This window comes from Myxocyprinus asiaticus, chromosome 37 (assembly GCF_019703515.2).
Source record: "Myxocyprinus asiaticus isolate MX2 ecotype Aquarium Trade chromosome 37, UBuf_Myxa_2, whole genome shotgun sequence".
NCBI classification, from domain to species: domain Eukaryota; kingdom Metazoa; phylum Chordata; class Actinopteri; order Cypriniformes; family Catostomidae; genus Myxocyprinus; species Myxocyprinus asiaticus.
Genome location: NC_059380.1, coordinates 42245470 through 42268852, shown reverse-complemented (window position 1 = coordinate 42268852; position 23383 = coordinate 42245470). Strand labels below are relative to the sequence as shown.

The 23383-nt window shown below is 41.4% G+C and overlaps 1 protein-coding gene across 1 annotated transcript in view; it reads left to right on the top strand.

The window, feature by feature from the left end:
* LOC127427810 (lysyl oxidase homolog 4-like) overlaps positions 1-22463 on the top strand; it is a 39831-nt gene extending 17368 nt beyond the window's left edge. The window contains exons 7-15 of the mRNA XM_051675613.1: positions 4798-4978; positions 8394-8548; positions 8637-8804; positions 9046-9208; positions 9533-9776; positions 12518-12633; positions 15510-15646; positions 18994-19105; positions 21404-22463. Of these exons, the coding sequence (XP_051531573.1) occupies positions 4798-4978; positions 8394-8548; positions 8637-8804; positions 9046-9208; positions 9533-9776; positions 12518-12633; positions 15510-15646; positions 18994-19105; positions 21404-21474 (1347 nt within the window). The 3' untranslated portion in view covers positions 21475-22463. The remainder of the gene's footprint in view (positions 1-4797; positions 4979-8393; positions 8549-8636; positions 8805-9045; positions 9209-9532; positions 9777-12517; positions 12634-15509; positions 15647-18993; positions 19106-21403) is intronic.
* The last annotated feature ends 920 nt before the right edge of the window (positions 22464-23383 follow it).

The window sequence follows — 23383 nt, the reverse complement described above, 5'->3', positions numbered from 1 at the left end:
GGCATCAGGATTGGTTCACGGCGGTAGACCTGAAGGACGCGTACTCTCGATCCTTCCTCGACACAGACCCTTCCTGCGGTTCGCGTTCGAGGGTCGGGCGTATCAGTACAAAGTCCTCCCTTTCGGCCTGTCCCTGTCTCCTCGCGTCTTTACGAAGATCGCAGAGGCTGCCCTTGCCCCGTTAAGGGAGGTAGGCGTTCGCATTCTCAATTATCTCGACGACTGGCTAATCTTAGCTCACTCTCGAGACGTGTTATGCGCACACAGGGACCTGGTGCTCTCGCACCTCAGCCGACTAGGGCTTCGGGTCAACTGGGAAAAGAGCAAGCTCCTCCCGGTTCAGAGCATCTCTTTTCTCGGTTTGGAGTTGGACTCAGTCTCTCTGACGGCACGCCTTACGAACGAGCGTGCCCAGTCGGTGCTGGCCTGTTTGAAGGCGTTCAAACAGAAAACAGCGGTTCCACTGAAACTTTTTCAGAGGCTCCTGGGGCATATGGCATCCTCGGCGGTGGCCACCCCGCTCGGGTTGATGCATATGAGGCCGCTTCAGCACTGGCTCCAGACTCGAGTCCCGAGACGGGCATGGCGCCACGGGACACACTGCGTGGCCATTACACCGGTCTGTCACCGTCTTTTCAGCCCTTGGACCGACCTCTCGTTTCTACGAGCAGGTGTTCCTCTAGAACTGGTCTCCAGGCGCATCATGGTCACGACAGACGCCTCCAAGACGGGCTGGGGCGCTGTTTGCAACGGGCACGCAGCCACCGGCCTCTGGACGGGTCCGCGGCTGCATTGGCACATCAACTGCCTCGAGTTACTGGCAATTCTGCTCGCCCTGCGGAGGTTCCGGCCATTGATCCAGGGCAAGCACGTGCTAGTTCGGACAGACAGCACGGCAGCGGTAGCATATGTCAACTGCCAAGGCGGTCTGCGCTCCCGCTGTATGTCACAACTCGCCCGCCGTCTCCTCCTCCGGAGTCAGCAGCACCTCAAGTCGCTGCGAGCCACTCATATCCCGGGCAACCTCAACGTTACAGCGGACGCGCTGTCACGGCAGGTTCCCCACAGGGGAGAGTGGAGACTCCACCCCCAGGTGGTCCAGCTGATTTGGAGTCGATTCAGTCAGGCTCAGGTGGACCTGTTCGCCTCCCAAGAATCCTCCCACTGCCCGCTCTGGTACGCCCTCACCGAGGCTCCTCTCGGCATAGACGCATTGGCACACAGCTGGCCCCCTGGCATTCGCAAATACGCATTTCCCCCAGTGAGCCTACTTGCACAGACACTGTGCAAAGTCAGGGAGGACGAGGAGCAGGTCATCCTGGTAGCGCCCTACTGGCCCACCCAGACATGGTTCTCGGACCTCACGCTCCTCGCGACAGCTCCCCCCTGGCAAATTCCCCTGAGGAAGGACCTTCTTTCTCAGGGACGGGGCACCCTCTGGCACCCGCGCCCAGACCTCTGGAATCTCCATGTCTGGCCCCTGGACGGGACGCGGAAGGCCTAGGTGGCCTACCACCCGCAGTGGTAGACACGATCACTCAGGCTAGGGCCCCCTCTACGAGGCGCCTGTATGCCTTGAAGTGGTCTCTGTTCGCTAAGTGGTGTTCTTCTCGACACGAAGACCCCCAGAGATGCGTAGTCGGATCAGTGCTTTCCTTCCTGCAGGAGAGGTTGGAAGGGAGGCTGTCCCCTTCCACCTTGAAGGTGTACGTTGCTGCCATAGCAGCACACCACGACGCAGTTGATGGTAAGTCCTTAGGGAAGCACGATCTGATCATCAGGTTCCTAAGAGGCGCTAGGAGGCTGAATCCCTCCAGACCGCTCTTCGTTCCCTCATGGGACCTCTCCGTAGTTCTTCAGGGCCTACAGAGAGCCCCCTTTGAGCCTTTGCAGTCAGTCGAGCTGAAGGCACTCTCCCTGAAGACTGCCCTCCTGACTGCGCTCACTTCCATCAAGAGGGTAGGTGACCTGCAAACGTTCTCTATCAGCGAAACGTGCCTAGAGTTCGGTCCGGGTTATTCTCACGTGATCCTGAGACCCCGACCAGGCCATGTGCCCAAGGTTCCCACCACTCCTTTTAGGGACCAGGTGGTGAACCTGCAAGCGCTGCCCCAGGAGGAGGCAGACCCAGCCCTGGCGTTGCTGTGTCCGGTGCGCGCTTTACGCATCTATTTGGATCGCACGCAGAGCTTTAGACTCTCTGAGCAGCTCTTTGTCTGCTTCGGTGCACAGCGGAAAGGAAGCGCTGTCTCCAAGCAGAGGATCGCCCACTGGCTCGTTGATGCCATATCTATGGCATATCTCGCCCAAGACATGCCGCCCCCGGTAGGGCTACGGGCCCATTCTACCAGGGGTGTAGCGGCTTCTTGGGCCCTGGCCAGAGGTGCCTCTCTAACAGACATTTGTAGAGCAGCGGGCTGGGCAACACCCAACACCTATGCAAGGTTCTACAACCTCCGGGTGGAACCGGTTTCGTCCCAGGTAGTGGCACGCAACACAAGCGGATAAGCCCGGGATAGCCGGCCGGGTGTACCGCTTGCACTTAGCGCCTCCCACCTCCTTTTGGGCTGAAGACGTGCGCTGCTAATTCCCAGTAGTGTTCACAAAAGTTGTTCCCTGGTTGATTTCCTCCGAGCCCTGTGGCAGTCGAGTCTTCGGAGAAACTCACTGCCGGCCCAGTACACGCGCTATCTAAGAGCCCGGTGCTGGGGTAGGTGCTCCGCATGTGGCGGTTCCCTGTAAGGCTAACCCCATGTGATCTATATCTTCCGCTAGCTCATTTCCCTGCTGGCAAACGGCGTCTTCCTTGGGCAGAGCCCCTCTGCCCCAGTCTCCATGTTGTAGTACCTCCTCCCCCATTGGGCAGGATCTACCTTGAAGGCTCTCCACATGGTTGGAAAGACCATGTGATGTATTCTTCCACTTAAATATCCCCCCCTCTTGGGGCGAGGTGTGGTCTCCGTGGTGTCCTCCCCTTGGGAGGGACACCCCCCGACTAGACCTGGCGGCCCAGTCGGATAATCCCCCTTCTTTTTTAGGGAGTGGAAAAAGAGAAGGGGAAAAGAGGCCACGACTGGGTTAAGCCCGTCTCTATCTTTGGGTAGTCGACTTGTCCCCAAGTAGGGCCGTTCGACACTCATAACTGTGTTGGGGGAGGTTACGTGTCGACCTGGTGCGCTGGCTATGAGGCACACAGCAAGTCTGCCCACCACACACCGCCAGTTCACGTAACACAGTTCAGCCTTGTGGCGTTTTGTATAGGGACCCCTAGTGTCACTACATCGACACCAACGTCGAGTGAGTGACAGATAGGGAACGTCATGGTTACTGGTGTAACCTCCGTTCCCTGATGGAGGGAACGAGACGTTGGTCCCTCCTGCCACAACGCTGAACTACCCGCTGAAATGGCCGGACCCTATATCGGCTCCTCAGCGTAAAACCTGAATGAGTGGTTGCATACCAGCTCCTTTTATACCCGTATGTTCGGGGGAGTGGCATGCAAATACCACTTGCCAATTTTCATTGGCTTTTTATCAAAGACCAGAGGTGTCTCGGGCTCCCAAGAGTGACCCCTAGTGTCACTACATCGACACCAACGTCTCGTTCCCTCCATCAGGGAACGGAGGTTACACCAGTAACCATGACGTTTTACTGATGATCATGTTGAATGTGTGCCACTGTCTAAGTAAGAGTCTGTGATACAGGATTTATTTTCAGATTGTGTGAGTTTGTTATGGGGATACGGTATTAATTTTATTTGTTCAGGTCTTGAAAAAGGTCTTAAATTTGATTTCCAAAACTCTGCAGTAACCCTATAAAAAACACATGTTAGAGTAACAATATTACACAAATGTTGTCCCAACTAACCTAAAAGAGTCATCTGAACAAACCCATTTCATATTGAACTGTGTTGCTATTTTGTGAGTTCCCAACATGCCTTGCAACATGAATAAATTATGCAGTCAGTGTTACAGGCTTAGTTGCTGTTTGCTGACATTATTTGTGCTGTTTTTGTTGTTTTTTGTTGCCACTGTTAGTCAATTGTTGTGTGGTGTGATTGTCACTGTCACTGAGGTTTGTGTGTTGTGTTGATGTCTATCGTGTGTTTATGTCAATTGTACGTACTGCCTTGCAAGACAAACCTCTCTCTTCAGAGGCAAATATTGCTGATAACTTCATATAAAAGCAATTGAAATGGTGAATAAATGAAAGTACTCGTATTGTCAATTGATAGTTGGCTGCACAAGAAATTAATATTTCTTTTTCATTTAGTGAACAAACAAATTAACATTGACTAAACAAAGCAATTACTGAGGACAATTATTAAGAGAATTCAAAAATCTTACTGCATTATATTGCGTTGAATTTGGAAGTTTCCTCAATTCTATTTTGAATTGTGTAGTTTAAGACACACATCTAGTTTTATTGTTCTCTCAGAAAGAATGGACTTTCAGGCACTTACATATTTAATAAATAAGATAATTATTCTTTTAAAGAGTGCTTTGCTTTTGAACTTGCTTAAAGTATACTGTTTATTTCTCAAGTTTTTCAAATCCACTAAAAAGATCGGTCAGTAAGAAATCTGACTGGCTGATGATACATTTCTTCTTCTTCACTTTGGCTGGTTGGCTGAAAAGTTCATTTCCAACCCTGATTACATGTGTGTTACATACACCATACTGTTTTATATACTGTTTTAACAATAGTATGCATTGCACATGCTAGTACTCTGAACACAGCCCAGGTTCTTGAACAGATGTAGTTGTGTGTTTGATCGTGTGATCTGTCTCTCTCTAGACGGCGGTGCGTCTGAAGGCGGGTCCGCGGCTCGGCGAGGGCCGTGTTGAGGTGCTCAGGGACGGGAAGTGGGGAACCGTCTGTGACCACCTGTGGGATCTGCCTGCAGCCAGTGTCGTGTGCAGAGAACTGGGCTTCGGTTCGGCCAAAGAGGCCCTGAGAGGAGCTCACATGGGACAAGGTAACACACATCACATACTGTTTTACTACTTCAGTGTTCGTAAAACGCTGTGTGCTCCAGATACCTCAAATCATGTGTCTTGAGGAGAGGTATGCTGCTACTTTACGAAGAGAACAACTTAGCAACCACATAGCAACGCCCTGGAAACCAGCCACAAAACCCTAGCATTGTGGTGATGAGTTCTGCACAGTCAAACACTCAAACTGTGTTCAGATAATTTACAACTCTGGTTAAATGACTTTTTCTCATCTAGTGCAGATCAAATCTCATGAAACTACAGAGCCTGTGACATTCTGATCCTGGAACAGTTTGGCTTAGTGTTAGTTAGTTTGGTTATCTCAAACACATCTATTAAATCCTCCCTGATCCTAAATGCATTGTTATTTATATTTAAAATGGAGAATAATATGGGGTACATTTAAATGAATCTTTTTGAAAAAGCATTTGTTTCATGTATGTACTGTATTTTAATCTCTGGTTCAGCTGCCATCATCCAAACATATTTGAGTTCTCTAGCTGTATCCGAGCAGGTGAGTGTTGATATGACACACGTTGGTTATTTTAGCTCTATTTCCTCACTGATTGAGATTTTACGTGAACTCTTCAAGACTGATTGTGAGAGTCCCGACTTAACAGAAAACACGACTGCTCTCAGACTTTCTGAACTGTATTGAGTTTATATTTCAGAATCATTCGAAACACCCGGGACTGTGTTTGTGTTAATGTTCCCGTGAGAACATTTGGTGTTCACAATCAATCAAAACATTCTTAAAACAAGATACATTTACCTGAGGTAAAATTCCGTCAAATCTTTTTTAAGTCTAGTTTAAAGAATAAATCTCAAATAATAGAGGTTTATGCTTAAAACAAGAAAAAAAAAAAACATTATTTGCTAATGGGTTGAGAATTTTTTTTTTTTTTCTTTCCATTTTGGCAAATAGCAGTTTTGGGTCATGCTTTATTTTAGTGTTCATGTAACTGTGTAATTACATAGGTAATTACTGAGAAATACTAATGAACTACTTGTAATTACTTGATAGAGTTGTTTGCACTTTCATATTGTTATTGTTATTACTATATTAATGAATAATAATAACATGTTATATGTGTAATGTGCCCAAATGTGTATTAATTTAATCTAACAGTGAAGAACACAGTTCATGGAAACCCTGTCAGCAGTATAGGTTGCGTTTTGGATGATGATGTCATCACTGGCCTTCTAAACTAGTTTAACCAGCAAGACTTCCTCAAAATCTTCACCAGAAAGACCTCCTGACTGGTTGTCTGGTATTTGTTGCTCCACAAGCCAGACCAGCGTAAACCAGCAGTGATGTCATCAGATGTTGATATCTGCAGTGACTGATTGTGGCGGTTTGAGCGTGATAATGAGCAGCGAGTTTCCTGAGATCTCATTTACACTCAACTGGATGCTCAATTAGAATCAAAGCAAAACCAACCCGACAGGCACAAAATCTGCTCAACTTCACTTCTCAAAGTTTCTCACTAACTGTCTCAAATGACGCACTACACACTAGACACTTGGCTATCTAGTGTATGAATTTTCAAAAGGTCCTTACAAAAATTTTGAGTTTTGACAAACTTGCCACTCATTATTTTCACATGCAAATGAGCTTTGTGGCAAACTCTTCATTATTGCCAAAGGTTTGCTGCAGGTTCACCACTACCAGTGTAGAGCTGCAAACTTCTGGAAAACATTTGCGGTGAATTTAAGCTCATTTGCATGTGAAAATAATGAGTGGTGAATTTGCAGCAAGTTTGTCAGAACTTTTGATTTTTTTTGTGAGAGGTAGTATCGTCTCAAATGGAACACTAACATTATTTTTACTACACAGAAGCACTCAGCTGACAGAAGTGACGTTTTAAACATGCACGATGTGTTCACACAGTGTGGGGTGATGGTAAAGCATTCAACTCACATTTGCACGCTGCTGTCTTCATTGAAGTTTTGCTAGTTCCCACAATTGTTTTGTACAATACCCCACCCCCTTCTGCTGAAACCATGACCTATTTTGGAGATTCTGCCCCCATTTGGAGGTCTCTGTGCTGCAGCTATACCTACTCAGCTCGCCCTACATAGGAGAAAGGGCGGTGTTGCCTGGCCGTGATGCTGACCAGACAAAAACATTTTAATTAATGATGAACACTGCAACAACAGCACCTTAAAAATGTTAATTAAATGCTTTACCATCAACCCACGCTGTGTGAATGTGTTCATTATGTGAGATACTGTAAGTGTAAACTGAGTTTGGCTTACACGCTAAAGCTAGCAGCAACACATCACATGCATTTGAAATGTCACTATCGTCAGCTGTTAAACGGCGAATGCTTCTATGCAGTAAACAACAATTAGGTGTTCCATTTGGGACGATACTACACTTTTTAATTCCTACACTGCATGATTGAGTGCATAGTGTGTAGTGCATCATTTCACACACAGATTGAGTGCATGAATATTCCACACAATATTATTTCGTTGAAGAAATGCATCATCCATCATATTGCAGTTTACACTCACTCTAATATAGCAAAGATTAGTGCAGAAGTGTGTGATTTAATTAATTTATTTATTTGGCAATTTAATCTTGCAAAACATATTATGCATTAAAACTGCCATCATAAAAAACAATTCTTCTTCAGGTTTAACAGTGTTGAGCCCTGTGTGAGTGTGTGTTTGTGTGAGTGTGTGTGTGTACTGTATGTGTGTGTGTGTGTACTGTATGTGTACAGGTTTTACTATCCTTGTGGGGACCAGATGTCCCAACTGTGTGTACTGTGTGTGTGTGTGAGAGAGAGAGAGTGTGTATGTGTGTGAGAGAGAGAGAGAGAGTGTGTGTGTGTGTGTGTGTGTGTGAGAGAGAGAGAGAGAGAGAGAGAGAGTGTGCGTGTGTGTGTGAGAGAGAGAGAGTGTGTGTGTGTGTGTGTGTGTAGAGAGAGAGAGAGAGAGAGAGAGAGAGAGTGCGTGTGTGTGTGTGTGTCAGTGTTTTCTGAGTTAATGGCTGATTTTAGGTGAATTACATGCTTGAGTCTCAGAATCGTGTCTGTTCTTCATTGTCAGACAGATGACAGTATGTTTAACTCTGTGATGGACTCATTTACTGGTTAAATCATGACCTCACTGTGCACAAATTACAGGGACTCTTGTTCAAACACACACGGCTTTCCATCCGCCTCTGTCTGCTCATGCTATTTTAGTAGTAAATGAAGCATTGAGCTGAATAGACTGTATACATCACACATGTGACTGCGCTCGTTTGTCTTGTGATCAGCCAGTTGTAGTTTTGTGACAAACACAACTGTATTAATAACTGTTTCTAGAACTGGACACATGTCTTTTAGCATGTGAAACTCCAATGACACAGATATATAAATATATGAAATGTGTTTTGGGTTGCAGGTACCGGTCCGATCCACATGAATGCAGTACAGTGTTCAGGCAGAGAGAGCTCCATCACACAGTGTCGATTTCAGGAGGTTCCTCTGAGATCCTGCAAACACAGTCAGGACGTGTCTGTCCGCTGTAACGTCCCAAACACTGGACTTGGCGCCACGGTCAGAAGAGAGCCAAATAAACTTCCGTATTATGTTTGTTTTGCGGCTTGTACCATGACAGTTACAGTAAAATGTCTGTCTCTCTCAGGTGCGTCTGTCAGGGGGTCGAGAGGTCGCTGAGGGTCGTGTGGAGGTGTTGATGGAGGTGAGCGGGCAGCGGCGCTGGGGGTCAGTGTGCAGTGAGAACTGGAGCATTAATGAAGCAATGGTCGTGTGCAGACAGCTCGGGTTCGGCTTCGCTTCCAGAGCCCATCAGGTACAAGATTTACTCCTAATGATCGGCACAGACATGAAATTATTTATTCTACAAATAATAAATAAATAGAAAGTAAATAGATGGTGGAGAGGAAAATATTTGAGCTGTAATCATGCCTCTGTTGGACTCACTGTGAATTCCAGCAAGCGTTTGGCACGAGACCCCCGCCGGTCCTGCAGTCTTCAGTTCAGATTTGACAGATTTTCTGATCATGTGTGTTTGTTTGCATTCCATCCCGCAGGAGACGTGGTTCTGGCCCGGGAACACCGGATCTGAGGAGGTACTTCTTAGTGGAACTCACTGTATCGGAACGGAGATGTCCATTCAGCAGTGCCGCAGAAACGGACAGGTGTACTGTCCTCGAGGGGGTGGGGCCAAAGCCGCCGGGGTCACCTGTGTGGATGGTACGAGTTTAGCTGAATATAATCACACACAGCAAATCATTTTCAGAATCAGTATTTTTGTCTTGTTTTCCAGTCAAAATATCTAAACATCCTTAAAAAAATATACAGAGCAGAATGACTTGTTCTTGTTTCAAAGAAATCTTAACAAATTGAGTTAGTTTATAAACGAGTATTGGCCAGTGGGGTAAGAAAAAAACTACTTAATTGTTAAATCAATGTTAAAGCTCACTGGAGCATATCTTGAGCACTATAGTATTCTTGTGTTACAGTTGAAAATGGTCTTAGTTAAACAGCTGTGATGATGTCATATCTGGTGTGTCTCAGTGGCTCCTGATCTGGTTGTGGATGCTCAGCTGGTTCAGGAGTCGGCCTACCTGGAGGATCGACCGCTGCACCTGCTCACCTGTGCACATGAGGAGAACTGTCTGTCGTCATCTGCAGCGCGCATGCACTGGCCGTATGGACACCGGCGTCTGCTGCGATTCTCTTCACGAATCCTGAATCTCGGACGCGCCGACTTCAGACCACGAGCAACCAGAGAGTCCTGGACCTGGCATCAGTGCCACAGGTGTGTGTGTGTTTGTGTGTGTGTGACTTCAGTTTTACATCTTTTATATAACAGCCAAATATTCCAGTTGACGTGTGTGTGTGTGTGTGTGTGTGTGTGTGTGTGTGTGTGTGTGTGTGTGTGTGTGTATATATATATATATATATATATATATATATATATATATATATATATATATATATATATATATATATACACAGTACTGTGCAAAAGTCTTAGGCACATAAGATGTTTCACAAAAGCATTTGTCTTAAGATGGTTATTTATATCTTCAGCTTTAGTGTGTCAATAGGAAATGTAAATGCTAGACTCCCAAACATTACTTTTGCAAATAGAAAACATTAGAATAGAAGAACAGGGAGCCCTGCAACAGATGTCATGGTACCCACAGAGCCCCACACTGAACATCGAGTCAGTCTGAGATTACATAAAGAGACAGAAGCAATTGAGACAGATTAAATAGATAGAAGAACAGGGAGCCCTGCAACAGATGTTATGGCCCCCACAGAGCCCCCACTGAACATCGTGTCAGTCTGAGATTACATAAAGAGACAGAAGCAATTGAGATTAAATAGATAGAAGAACTGTGGTGAATTCTCCAAGAAGCTTGGAACATCCTATCTGCCAACAACCAAGAAAAACTGTGTCCAGGTGTATCTATGAGAATTGGTGCTGTTTAAAGGCAAAGGTGGTCACACCGAATATTGATTTAGCTTTTTTATGTTTACTGGACTTTGTATGATGTTAATTGATAAATGAAAACTATTTATGTCATTATTTTTTAAGACATCCTCACTATGCAACATTTTTCACAAGTGCCTAAAACTTTTGCACAGTACTGTGTATATATATATATATATATATATCTATGGGGGGGGGCAATATATGCATTCCTACTAGGACTTATTTAACGTTCAACAACGACAAACCGTAGTTTACAGCAAAACTTCGTCATGCCAAAGAGGATGTTTACAGAAGTGGGATAAAATCATGTATAATCAGGCCAAAAACACACTAAGAAAATTGAAGTGGCTAAAAGAAGCTATTCTGAGAAGCTGAAAAACAAGTTTTCAGCTAAAGACCCTACATCAGTGTAGAGAGTCCTGAAAGTCATTACCAACTACAAGACACCATCCCCCAACGCTGTATGGAATCAACAACTGGCTAATGACCTGAATATGTTTTACTGTAGATTTGAAAAGCCCAGTCTCACACCCCACACCCGCTCTGACCTTCACTTCACACAAACATTTACACTTCCTGCCACCACTCTCCTCCCCTCTCCTGCTACTCAATCTGCACTTAAGATCTGTGAAGATGATGTGAGCTGCGTCTGCCAGAAACAAAAGATGAGGAAAGCACAGGGCCCAGATGGTGTTTCACCCGCTTGTCTAAAATCCTGTGCTAACCAGCTGGCCCCCATCTTCACACAGATCTTCAACAGATGATTGGAGCAGTGTGAAGTTCCCTGCTGCTTCAAACGCTCCACAATTATCCCCAACCCAAAGAATCCCAAGATCAAAGGACTTCATGATTACAGACCCGTTGCCCTGATGTCTGAAATCATTTGAGAGACTGGTGTTGGCCCACCTGAAGGACATCACTGGACCCTTTCTGGATCCTGTTCAATTTGCTTATCGAGTGAACAGGTCTGTGGATGATGCAGTCAACATGGGATTGCATCATATCCTGCAACATCTGGACAGACCAGGGACATATGCAAGGATCCTTTTTGTGGACTTCAGTTCAGCTTTCAACACCATCATCCCAGCTATACTCCAGAATAAATTACACCAACTCTCTGTTCCCACGTCTATCTGTCAGTGGATCGTCAGCTTTCTGACGGACAGGCAGCAGCTTGTGAGACAGGGGAAACTCACTTCTAGCACCTGTACAATCAGCACTGGTGCCCCCCAGGGATGTGTGCTCTCCCCACTACTCTTCTCCCTCTACACCAATGACTGCATCACCAAGGACCCCTCTGTCAAGCTCCTGTAGTTTGCAGATGACACCACTGTCATCGGCCTCATCCGAGATGACGATGAGTCTGCATACAGAAGGGAGGTTGAACAGCTGTCTGTCTGGTGCAGTCAAAACAACCTGGAGCTGAACACGCTCAAAACGGTGGAGATCATTGTGGACTTTAGGAGGAACACCCCAACACTGCCCCCCCTCACCATTCTAAGCAGCACTGTGGCAGCAGAGGAGTCACTTTTTTGATGACAATCCATACCTTCAGGTCTCTGGGACTAAAATGGGCACTAAAATGGCCTCCAGCTTTCCATGTCTTTTTGTAGGTAAATTAGAAGATATGATTCTATATGATTATCTCTTGGAAACATTATATTGATGATGTTTTCTTATTATGGGAAGGTCCAGTCATTACTCTGTTGGATTTTATTCAGTTCCTAAGTGTACATTTTTCTGGACTGAAATGTGGAATGAAATGAAATGAACGAGCATAAACAATCTTAGTAAACTGCAGTTAATGTGTGCAGTGATTTACACAGTAGCTGCTGAACAGCTGTTACTATATTGTGTATTTTGGCACGACTGGACTGGTGTTTTTTATTTTATAAAATATTTTGAATTATAGCAATAACAGCAGCTGTAATTACAAGCTTCTTGACACAATAATAACACATTCATTATTTCACTCAGGATCGACTCATTCATGTAATGCTACTGAACGGTGAATATCCTTTGATTCATTTGACTGACTTTGTTCTCATCTCTCACAGACATTACCATAGTATTGAAGTCTTTACACATTATGACCTTTTGACCCTGAACGGCACAAAGGTCGCTGAGGGTCACAAAGCCAGTTTCTGTTTGGAGGACACGTACTGCCCTGAAGGTAAATCTATTCAATAAAATAAAATAAAACAAACAGCAGTGTCACTTTTAAAATAATCATTAAAAAAGTTACATTACTGAGTTATACCGAAAAAGTAACTAAATGTTACATTGATACTTTTTAGAAAGTGAGCGGTTAATTATTTTTGTGTTACTTTTGCTCACCGTGGTTTTAGGTGTGTTTAAAGTGGTATTTTGTGCTTTGGAGAAGTGTTTGTTCTCATGACAGTTTGAGCACAACAGCTTTTAATTGTATTTGTTAGTAAATAATTTAATTAAACTCAAAGTAACACACTTAAATGTTTTCAATTAAGTAATGCATTTAACTTGCGATTACCTTTCTTGTTACTTCCTAAACATCATCTAATTACAGTCACGTCCACACTTAACCCTTGTGCACTCTTCGGTCATTTTTGACCGACATAAATTTTGTTTCTTTAAAAAAATCGCATACGTCATCTCAGGCATGTGATCGGCTAAGCACAAAAAAGCAGGATGTACCGATCAATGTGGGGGGCAGCGAACCCCTCCATAATCAGTTATCAACATTAGTTAACATGAACTAACAATTAAAAATAGTACATGGCCAACATTAACAAAGATTAATAAATGCTGTAAAATATTGTTAATTGTTAGTTCATGATACTTCAATGTATTAACAAATAAAACAATATTGTAAAGTGTTAACAAAAATTCTTGACAAACACACACATTGTTGATCAGCACAATACCATCCAAACAGAGCGCAGAAGTTACAAATATAGAGCCAACATTCGGGAAGGGATCATTTTGACAAGCTTCACAATTTGGGTTGAAATATGATAAACATTGGGTCATCTCGTATTGATGCTGTCATCTCAGTGTTTTCCCGCACACAGCCGTTAGGTGACGCCACCAGCTCATACAGTACTGACTGAAGCAGTTAATGCATGCTGTTAAACATGGATGTGGCATGCAAGGCTACATCGCGATTTCTATTTTAATTCACTCCATAATGCTGTGGATACCATATAATGTGCCAATGTCTCAGAGGTCAACGTTTGGATTATTTAAAGAGATTTCCCTCAACATGTACTGTTCCTGTGCTGCTTTTACAACTGTCACACTGATTTTCCATATTAATGTGAAAATGCCAATAAATAAAAATGTAATATGACATGTTCTTAGGAGTGCCTGTTTGTGGATTGTGGATTTAAATTCAGAGGTTTTACAGAGAGTGGTCTCCCAAAAACTTGTGTCCATTTTTATTACATCTTTAACCCATTCATTTTCCGATTTAAATGGGGGAAAATTCATCTAGACTGAATATTTTCAAATGTCTGCACTGTATCTGCAGGGTTTTATGATTATACAGACAAACGGTTTGATATATTTAAAGATACATTTCACGATTTCACTGCAAATATCACATCAGTAACGCTGGAATTGCAGCTGCTGTGGCGACGGTTTAACCTGTTCTATATCCAACCATTTTATTTCTCGTGATGAATTAAAATAAACCTGTCTTACTTGAATGAAGTCCTGACAGCGAAAATGTGTGTGTGATGCAGAAGCAGCTGTGAAGTTTGTGAGTGAAGTTGTTCCGAGGGAAGTTTGAATGACACTTTTATGGGTGAAAAATGCTTGTTGAGAATGCACCGGACAGGACATTGTCGATATCATAAAGTCCCGATGAAATATTAACACACAAATGTAATTTTTTTAACAGATTTACACAATTCATGCGGGTCACATTTTTAGGTCGGAAAAAATGTAATTCTGTGTTAATCCAGAAGAATCACATCCCTGCATCTGAGTGGCTCGAGGCTTGGGTACTTTCCCTACATTTGCCATCTGAACACACACACACACAAAATTCTCGATGACTCGATGACCACGTGACAAAAAAAAGTTAAAAAATGAATGGATAAGACTATAACACAGAGCAATTTCTTTCAATAATCAATAAATTTAGCCACAATGCAGAATACACAGGCACAAATGAATGGGTGAGATCATAACACATCCATTAATGCAGGACACATGCGCTCACACACACACAAATTCATCCAGAATGCATTAGTGGATCTCTGCAGCCATCTACTGGCTATTATTGTCATAACATGATTTTCAAATCGTGTAATTGTTCTTTTTTTGCACCAGATGGGAGCAATCTTTCGTCATATTTCAACTTATACAAGTGTAGGTTTTTACTGTAGTAAAATGAACATAAATTTGCTTATTCATATATGCAAATTACTGGTGTTATTGTGATAAAAATGTAAAAAAATGCACGTGTATCGTTTGCGGACCGTGATTGATTTTGACCGTGAACAACACAAGTGTGAGTCTAAAGCGAGTTAAAATACGCTTCGGTAGAAAACTCTAGAAACATTTTCTGTTTCCTAATTTCATTGTTTGTAAAGTCTCTCCACTTCTCAGTGGAGGAAAGCACAGTTCCAGTGTGGATGAGAGGTGTAAATGTGGCTAAATAAATGCACATTTTACCAAAAACATATTAGTGTGGACGTAATGTACGTAATGTGTTACTTTGAACTCCAGCACTGTCTATCAGATATCCATTTGCATATGAATCCTTGACGTTTATGCTTCAAAATCTGAACGATTCAATGTAGTCATTTAGCAGAAGCTTTTATCCAATGTAACTTACAAATAAGGAATGCTACAACACAGCTGTGAAGCGTTTATGAAAGTGTGTTTGAGTTGTTGGTGTGTTTCTAAGTGATCTATTGAACTTCAAATAAACCTCGTCCTGAACACGACAGAGATTTTAATGGTCTCTGCTGTCACCGCATTTACTGTTAAAGAGCTTGAGGTTGTTTCAAAACTATATGATGTGCTTGTAAAAACGCTTTTGCTTTGTCTCCATGGCAACAGGCCTGACCAAACGCTACGCCTGTTACAACATGGGTGATCAGGGCATCTCTGTGGGCTGCTGGGATACGTATCGCCACGACATCGACTGCCAATGGGTCGACATCACTGACGTCAGACCGGGCGACTATATCTTCCAGGTGAGAGAACATTTAAACACACCAAAATCTGAATCACAGTTGAACTCACCCTCATGTCGTTCCAAACACATATGACTTTCTTTCTTCTGTGAAACGTGACAGTAATTAAGTTCACGCAGCTCCTTTCTATACAATAATAGTTTATAGTGACCACGACTGTCAAGCTTAAAAATGACCAAAAAAGCACCATAAAAGTATCACAACAGTGCTCCGTGTGACTTGTGTGCAATATTCCGAGTGTTCAGAGCTCATCTGATAGCTCAGTCTGAGGAATAGACCAAAATTTAAGTCGTTATGGACTGAAAAGCATCTTCCCCGCAGCTCTCAAATCTCATTTGCACTCGTGTTTAATTCAAATTCGGTGCGGTCCGTTTCTCACACAAAGTTATCGTATGACTTCAGGACACTCTGCATTTAGTCATACGGGCTACATTTGCACTTGCAGTTTACTGGTCATAGTTGTCTTGAGAAAGCTGCTCAGTAACTCTCGTGTGTTTGTGTATTTTTCCTCTTGGTCTCAGTGTGGAAAGTCGAACCCTTCAGCGCACACAGTCATTTACCAGAATGAGCTCATTACCAGAGAAAATAATGATCTCTAAAATGAGCTGAGAGAGTTCAAGAGCGGTTTATTATTATACCAACATCAGAACTTCAGCTGGAATAGTTTTTTTTTTTCTTTTTCATTTTATTGTTTGAAAGAGCTTTTTGTGTTTTCTGGGAAAGCTGTTTCAGTGGCAGTATTTAAACTAATGGACAGATGCTGAAGTGAGATATGAGCTTTAATTATCGCAGTGCAGACTGCAGGAGTTTGACTCAGTTACTCTCACACTCATATTTATCAATGATTAATCATTATTAACTGATTGACTATTCACATTTCTTTCATTGGAATGTGACTTTATCATACAGAATTAATATTCCACACATTTTACCAGCTAAATGGGTCATATGAAAAGGAGGAAATGCCAAAATCCACTTTAGTTGCTGTGTGCGTAAATATCAGCCCATAATTGCCATTATTCTGGTGATTTTCACTGTTGAGATATGCTCGCAGTCAAAGTTTGGACACCAACTCATTCTTTATTATGACTACTGTTATACTAAAATGTGAAAAATAAAGTCTTCAGAATTATAAGATAGCACAAATGAAAATATGGGAATTATGCAGTGCCCAAAACACAATATGCTCTAACAGTGGAATATTTTTCCCATTTGATTTTTTGGCATAAAATAGGGCTAGTAACAAAAATAAGACATTTTTGTCCAAATATTTGGGAAATGTTGCCATATGCAACTCTTTACCACAATGAAAAATGGTCAAAAAAATGTGTCTTTCTCAAATACTCATGATTGGGGTCTGGGTATCTCAGCGAGTATTGACACTGACTATCACACCTGGAGTCATGAGTTTGAATCCAGGGTGTGCTGAGTGACTCCAGCCAGGTCTCCTAAGCAACCAATTTGGTCCGGTTGCTAGGGAGGGTAGAGTCACATGGGGTAACCTCCTTGTGGTCGTGATTAGTGGTTCTCGCTCTCAATGGGGCGTGTGGTGAGTTGTGTGTGGATCGTGGAGAGTAGCATGAGTCTCCACATGCTGTGAGTCTCCGCGGTGTCATGCACAACGAGTCACATGATAAGATGCGCGGATTGACGGTCTCAGAAGTGGAGGCAACTTGTCCTCCGCCACCCGGATTGAGGTGAGTAACCGCACCACCACGAGGACCTACTAAGTAGTGGGAATTGTGCATTCCAAATTGGGAGAAAAAGGGATAAAAAATCAAATATAAACTACTCATGATCAATTTCTCCTTGAATTAAATTATTATTTTTATTATTTTTTTTTCCTTCAAACTAAAATTGAGCAAAAGATTGCGTCGCAGACTTCAATATTGTCATTTTTATTGTGAAAAGCTAGCTGTGCACTCTTCTTGCCCTTTCTATAGAACACTGTTGTGTTCATTTTTGTCGTAAAAGGAGAAATACAAATCAAACAAATCTTTATGCATAAATGAATAAATGTAATAATATAAATGAATAATATTTTAACTGTCTGTAAAAAATTCCCAATGGGAAAATGCAGTAGTGCAATTTCATTGTGGGACAGTGTTGCCATATGGCATTTTCTGTAAAACTGTGCCAGATAATGTTTATCAGATAACATTAACTTCTCAAAGATGCAGAAATAAAATGCTAATGTAGAAGAAACATACTTTAAACGAGCATTTGTGTGGAGCGCTTCAGCAGGTGTCTCCTCTGGAAGGATGAACCCGGGAAAAACAGAAAATATCAAAGGGCATGTGCCTCAAAAACAGCACATATTATTTCCATCGATGCTTTCTGTTTAAAATAAAATCTGAAAGGTGAGAAAGTGAAAGAATGTGTACCTAAAAGGATCTTATTTCTTATATTTGTGTCTGGAATTCAGCTCTGATCATTCTCTCAAGCGACTTCATGAAGTGCATCCTGAGAAGCTTTTAAACTGTATTGAAGGAGTTACGACGGGATTCCTTTTGTATGTTTTTGTGAAATGTGTTATTCCTGGTTGTGTTGTGCTGGTTTCTATGTCTATGTTGTTCTGTGATTTAGACACTCAGAGTCGGTGGGGTGGGCGATTCGAGCGTTATGGTCTAGTTTATGATCACATTACGTCTGATGGGAGACGCTGGTAGATCACTTGAACTCGCCACGAAACCCCTTTGAGCAGCATTTTACTGGACAGCAGTTTCCACGTGTGTCTTTTATACAATTACAGGGTGTTTTCTAAGATAGCCAAGATTGTGGCCTTTCAGTTTTAGGATGGTGCGTTTAAAGACATTTACTCGTGGTCACCTAAAGATCATCCTCCATGATTGCTCAGTCATTTAAGAATCAGCCGAGTAATCTTTCCGTTCCACCCGCGATTTAAAATAGAATAAAGAGTCGAGAGTCTTTAGTACAGGAGAGTTATTTCAGTCTTACAACAGTAGGTTGTTGTTTATGACTCTAAAATCAAAACTAAAATGAATTTATGAATTTGAACTTAGTGGCACAAATAAACTTGTTGCCTTTTTAATGTAATCACTTTTATGAGGATACATGTGGGATACTTGCATGGAAAAGTTTGAGTTAAGATGGAATATATGACTTCTTTCTTTGAAGCAAACGCTGCTGTATTTAACTCAACAGACATGATGGAAAAACAATGTCGGCCGCGAGTGCCTCGTAATGACAGCCTGTTAGTAGATGTTGCTGTTCCCGCCCCTTCCTGTGGACACTTCCAGTTAAATCTAGCTGATTTTTAGTTCTTTCCAAGATCCACATGAGGGAAATGTATACTTGGTTTGTGATGTGCTAGTTTTGTCCTCTAGGTTGAGGTTAACCCGTCTCTGGACATGGCAGAGTCAGACTTCCAGAACAATGTGATGCGCTGTAGATGCAGGTATGACGGAGGACGAGTTTATTTGTACGGCTGCCACGCAGGTGAGTTTACAACATGAATGAGTTAATGCAGTTCTTCAAAAGAACATTCAGTATCTAGAGCAGCATTTCAGATTCATGACACAAATAAGTTCATGAGATTGTGATAGAAATGCTATTATATATTATGATCATTTATATTAAATAAAAAATAGCTGCAAGCAATCATCATCTGGGTCCACCCAGTTTGGAAATGACCAAGATTGCCAAATTAGAACAAACAGATTCTGTTGATACCATGGATCAAATTGTATTGGTTGTAAATGTCAACAAAGAGTTGTAAAGTTTCAGGATTTTCTTCATTTACAGTGCCTACTACCATCGAAAATTGGCAGAATTTGGCATGTGTGCTAAGAGTGTCATGCTGTTCATGTGTACCAAGTTTTGTTAAATTTGGATATTGCCCTCTTAAGATACAGGCTAATTAGTCATTATGGGCAACATGTAAAAATACATTGGCTTAATTTTTCTTGCAGGAATGGAAATCCATATGATTTTATGCAGCGGCACAGAAGGATTTAGAATTGTTTTTTTGTTTTTGTTTTTATTCTAGCCATTATGGTTTCAGAGTTATCAGCGAAAATGTAAATGAGTGCAACCTTGTTGCCGATCTCACAAAATTCGGTACGCAGCTTCTTCTAGACCTCCACATTTCATGACTATCGGACATTCACAAATAAATTTGTTGGCTAACGAGTTCTGAATTCAATTGGCTGTTGGTGTCCATTTTAGTTGATTTGTGTTATTGATATTTTAAGGATATGTTGGCACTTGACCCAAAGAAAAGGCCAAACGTCAACTTCCTCAATCAAATGGTTGCAGATTAAGAACAGATTTTTAGTTGTTTGAACCCCTTTGAGCGGAACTGAACAAAACTTGGCATGCATCCTCAAAATGTTGTGTTGTCAACGTATACCAAGTTTCATTAAGTTTGGACTTTGCATTCAGAAGATATAGCGTGATGAGTGAATTTGTACCACAATTGATCTTAATATTGAAGTATATTAATGAAAAATGTTTTTAGAAAAAAAGCACACTGAATTGCACTAACTGAAAAATAAACGCATTGCATTAACAGTGCTTGCATTTTTCATATGGTTGTATATTTAAGCTGTGAATATCTTAATTGAAAACATTTCACACAAAATAAAGACATTTCACATCATTACAAAAATGTATAATAAATATCCACATTCCAAAGTTCAGTTCCAAAATATTCAGTTTTCTTTTTTTATTTCATCTTTATTATTCAACATGCAATATTCAGTCCATTATATTTCACATTACAAATTCACCTCTAAAATTTCAGTGATTCAAATTCAGGCATCCTGGCATTGCAGGAAAAGCAGTAGAGTGCAGATGCACAAACTTCCCTTGCTGTTTCAAGCTTCACCACTAGGTAGTGCAAACGAGTGTTGATGAAGATCAAGAGCAACTGCTTTTCCTGCAATGTCAGGATGTACAAGGTTGAATTTCTGAGGTGAATTTGTAATGTGAAATATAATGGACTGATTATTGCATGTTGAATAATAAAGGTGAAATAAAAAAGAAAACTGAATATTTTGGAATTGAACTTTGGAAGGTGAATATTTATTATTGAATTTTTAATGATGAAATTTTGGGTGAAATGTTTTCAATTAAGATATTCAGTTTAATATACAACCATTTGAAATTGCATCCCCCAAAAAAGTACTGTTAATGCAATGTGTTTCTTCTTCAATTAATGCAATTCAGTGTGCTCTTTTGTTTCAAAGACATTTGCAATTAATATACTTCCATATTTTAATTTTATCGATAAAATTATTGATTATATCAAAACTATCTGATGAAGCCAAAAAGCTGTTCAATTTTGAGCAAATTGGACAAACAGCAGTTTTTCACAAAATATAAACTGCCGGAAAAAATTATAGACCAAAAAAAACAAAAAATCAGAGATATACATTTTGTTTGCCTCCACTCAAGGAATCAAAGACACATAATTTTGAGTACAGCACTTATGGTTCCTGAGTTAAAGACAAAAGTGTTAATTTGATTATTAAAGCGCCACCTAGTGTTGGACGTGTGTGCGTGTGCATGGGAGTAGTGGGTGGGATTTGGGACCATCCTACCAAGTTTTTGACACCAAACACTTTTAGGGAATAATAATAATCACTTCGTGCTTGGACCCCTAAAAATGCATATATGTGTATGAATAAAATGTATAAAAATGTGTCATTTCATTTATTATTACTGGTGTAAATTATTATTATTATTATTATTATTATTATTATTATTATTATTGTCTGTCCTCTCGTCTCCCAGGTGATGCGTACAGTGCAGAGGTAGAGGACCTGTTTGAACACCAGCGTCAGATTTCAAACAACTTCCTCTGACAGAACACCGAGGCAGGACAGGAAATACAGGAATGACAGTTTCCTCTACTCGCAATACTTAAGATCAACTCTTCTGCCATGTGTGATGTCATCGCTCATCAGCCAATCAGAGCTAATGATGGAAAGACACCAGCAGAAGGGGCGTGTTTTGAGTGTTGTGATGGATGAGGGTGGAGTCTGTCTCATGCCTGATGAGTAGTGGGTGGGGTTAGTGAGATGATTGATAAGTAGGGGTCGTTCTCAGTTCAGTACACTCAAAAAGTTTGAGCCGTCTCGTTTTAATCAGTCCTAATTATCAAACAGCATTTTCTTCATGAATTCTAAGACTTAATTTAGTGAAGCACAGAGGCACAGCTGAAGCAATGCTCAGTTACACTAAAAGGAATTTCTTGAATTTGGAAACTGTATAATTGTATGTATGTGTGTGATTGAGTGTCATTATCTTGATTTAAGAAATGATGCTCTATCAACACAATAAACGTAACACTAGACCAAATCGATTTTCAGGATGTTTGAAGTAAATTAAAAATTATTGAACTGAAAAGTGTCATTCTTTCTGGTGCTTTTGTCTCATTTACATTTAGAAATACTGAATATTACTTTGAATATTGTTTTAGTCTCTATAAAGACAGTGTTGCAGGAAACATTTGTTCATCAGAATGAAAACACTGCATTTCCTGACTTCTGGTCACATATTTCTAATAGACGTTTTAATCTTCCTCCACTTTCAAAGAGCCGCTGGTGCTGGAGATTTTAGTGGCTGTTACACTTTTGGACATTATATTAATTAGTTATTAATTATTGATATGAATAGAGCTGCAGTGATTGTTGCTTCATGAAATAAAAATGTGTAATCACTGTTGTATTGGCATGTACAGGTTTATACAATTTATGAATTCTGGTTTGTATTTGTGACTTTCGACTGACCTCAGTATTTAATACTTGTTTAATGTTATTGAAAGAGGTTTCTCTTTATGAAGAAAGAACAGTAGGTCAGTTTTGTGTTTTACAGATTGTACTTCAATACTTGAAAAATAAATGTTTCCTGTGTCTATCCCAAGAAATGTGAAACTCAATGTTCTATGTATCCCAAGTTTTCAAGGCGCTTGCAGTTATTGGACACCAAGCGGTGTAAAACTCAAAGATCAAACTATTTTAATGTTTCACTCACAGAATGAGCTGCTCATTTAGGCATGGTCGGTAAGCAATATTTATGTCAAAATAAAACGACTTCATTTTGGTCTCGGGTTCCTGTTCTGTCACCACGTGCAAAACCTGCGAGTTACACAAACATTGCTTCAGTAACACTTCACAATAAGGTTGTATTCGTTGACTACATTGATTACAGCTTTTATTCTTAATTTATGTTCATTTCTACATATGCGTAGCTGAAATTAAAAGTTAACATTAGTTACTTAAAATTAAGTTGTTCATATTAGTTCGTTCATAATGTGTTAACAATGAACACCACACAAAAAAATGTTCCTACAGAGTAGCCTACTTTTGTCATTATATATATATATAAACTCAGCAAAAACAGAAACGTCCTCTCACTTTCAACTGCTTTTATTTTCAACAAACTTAACGAGTAAATATTTGTATGAACATAAAAAGATTCAACAAGCTAAGACATAAACTGAACAAGTTTCACAGACATGTGACTAACAGAAATGGAATAATGTGTCCCTGAACAAAGGGGGGGTCAAAATCAAAAGTAACAGTCAGTATCTGGTGTGGCCACCAGCTGCATTAAGTACTGCAGTGCATCTCCTCCTCATGGACTGCACCAGATTTGCCAGTTCTTGCTGTGAGATGTTACCCCACTCTTCCACCAAGGCACTTGATGTTCCTGGACATTTCTGGGGGGAATGGCCCTAGCCCTCACCCTCCGATCCAGCAGGTCCCAGAC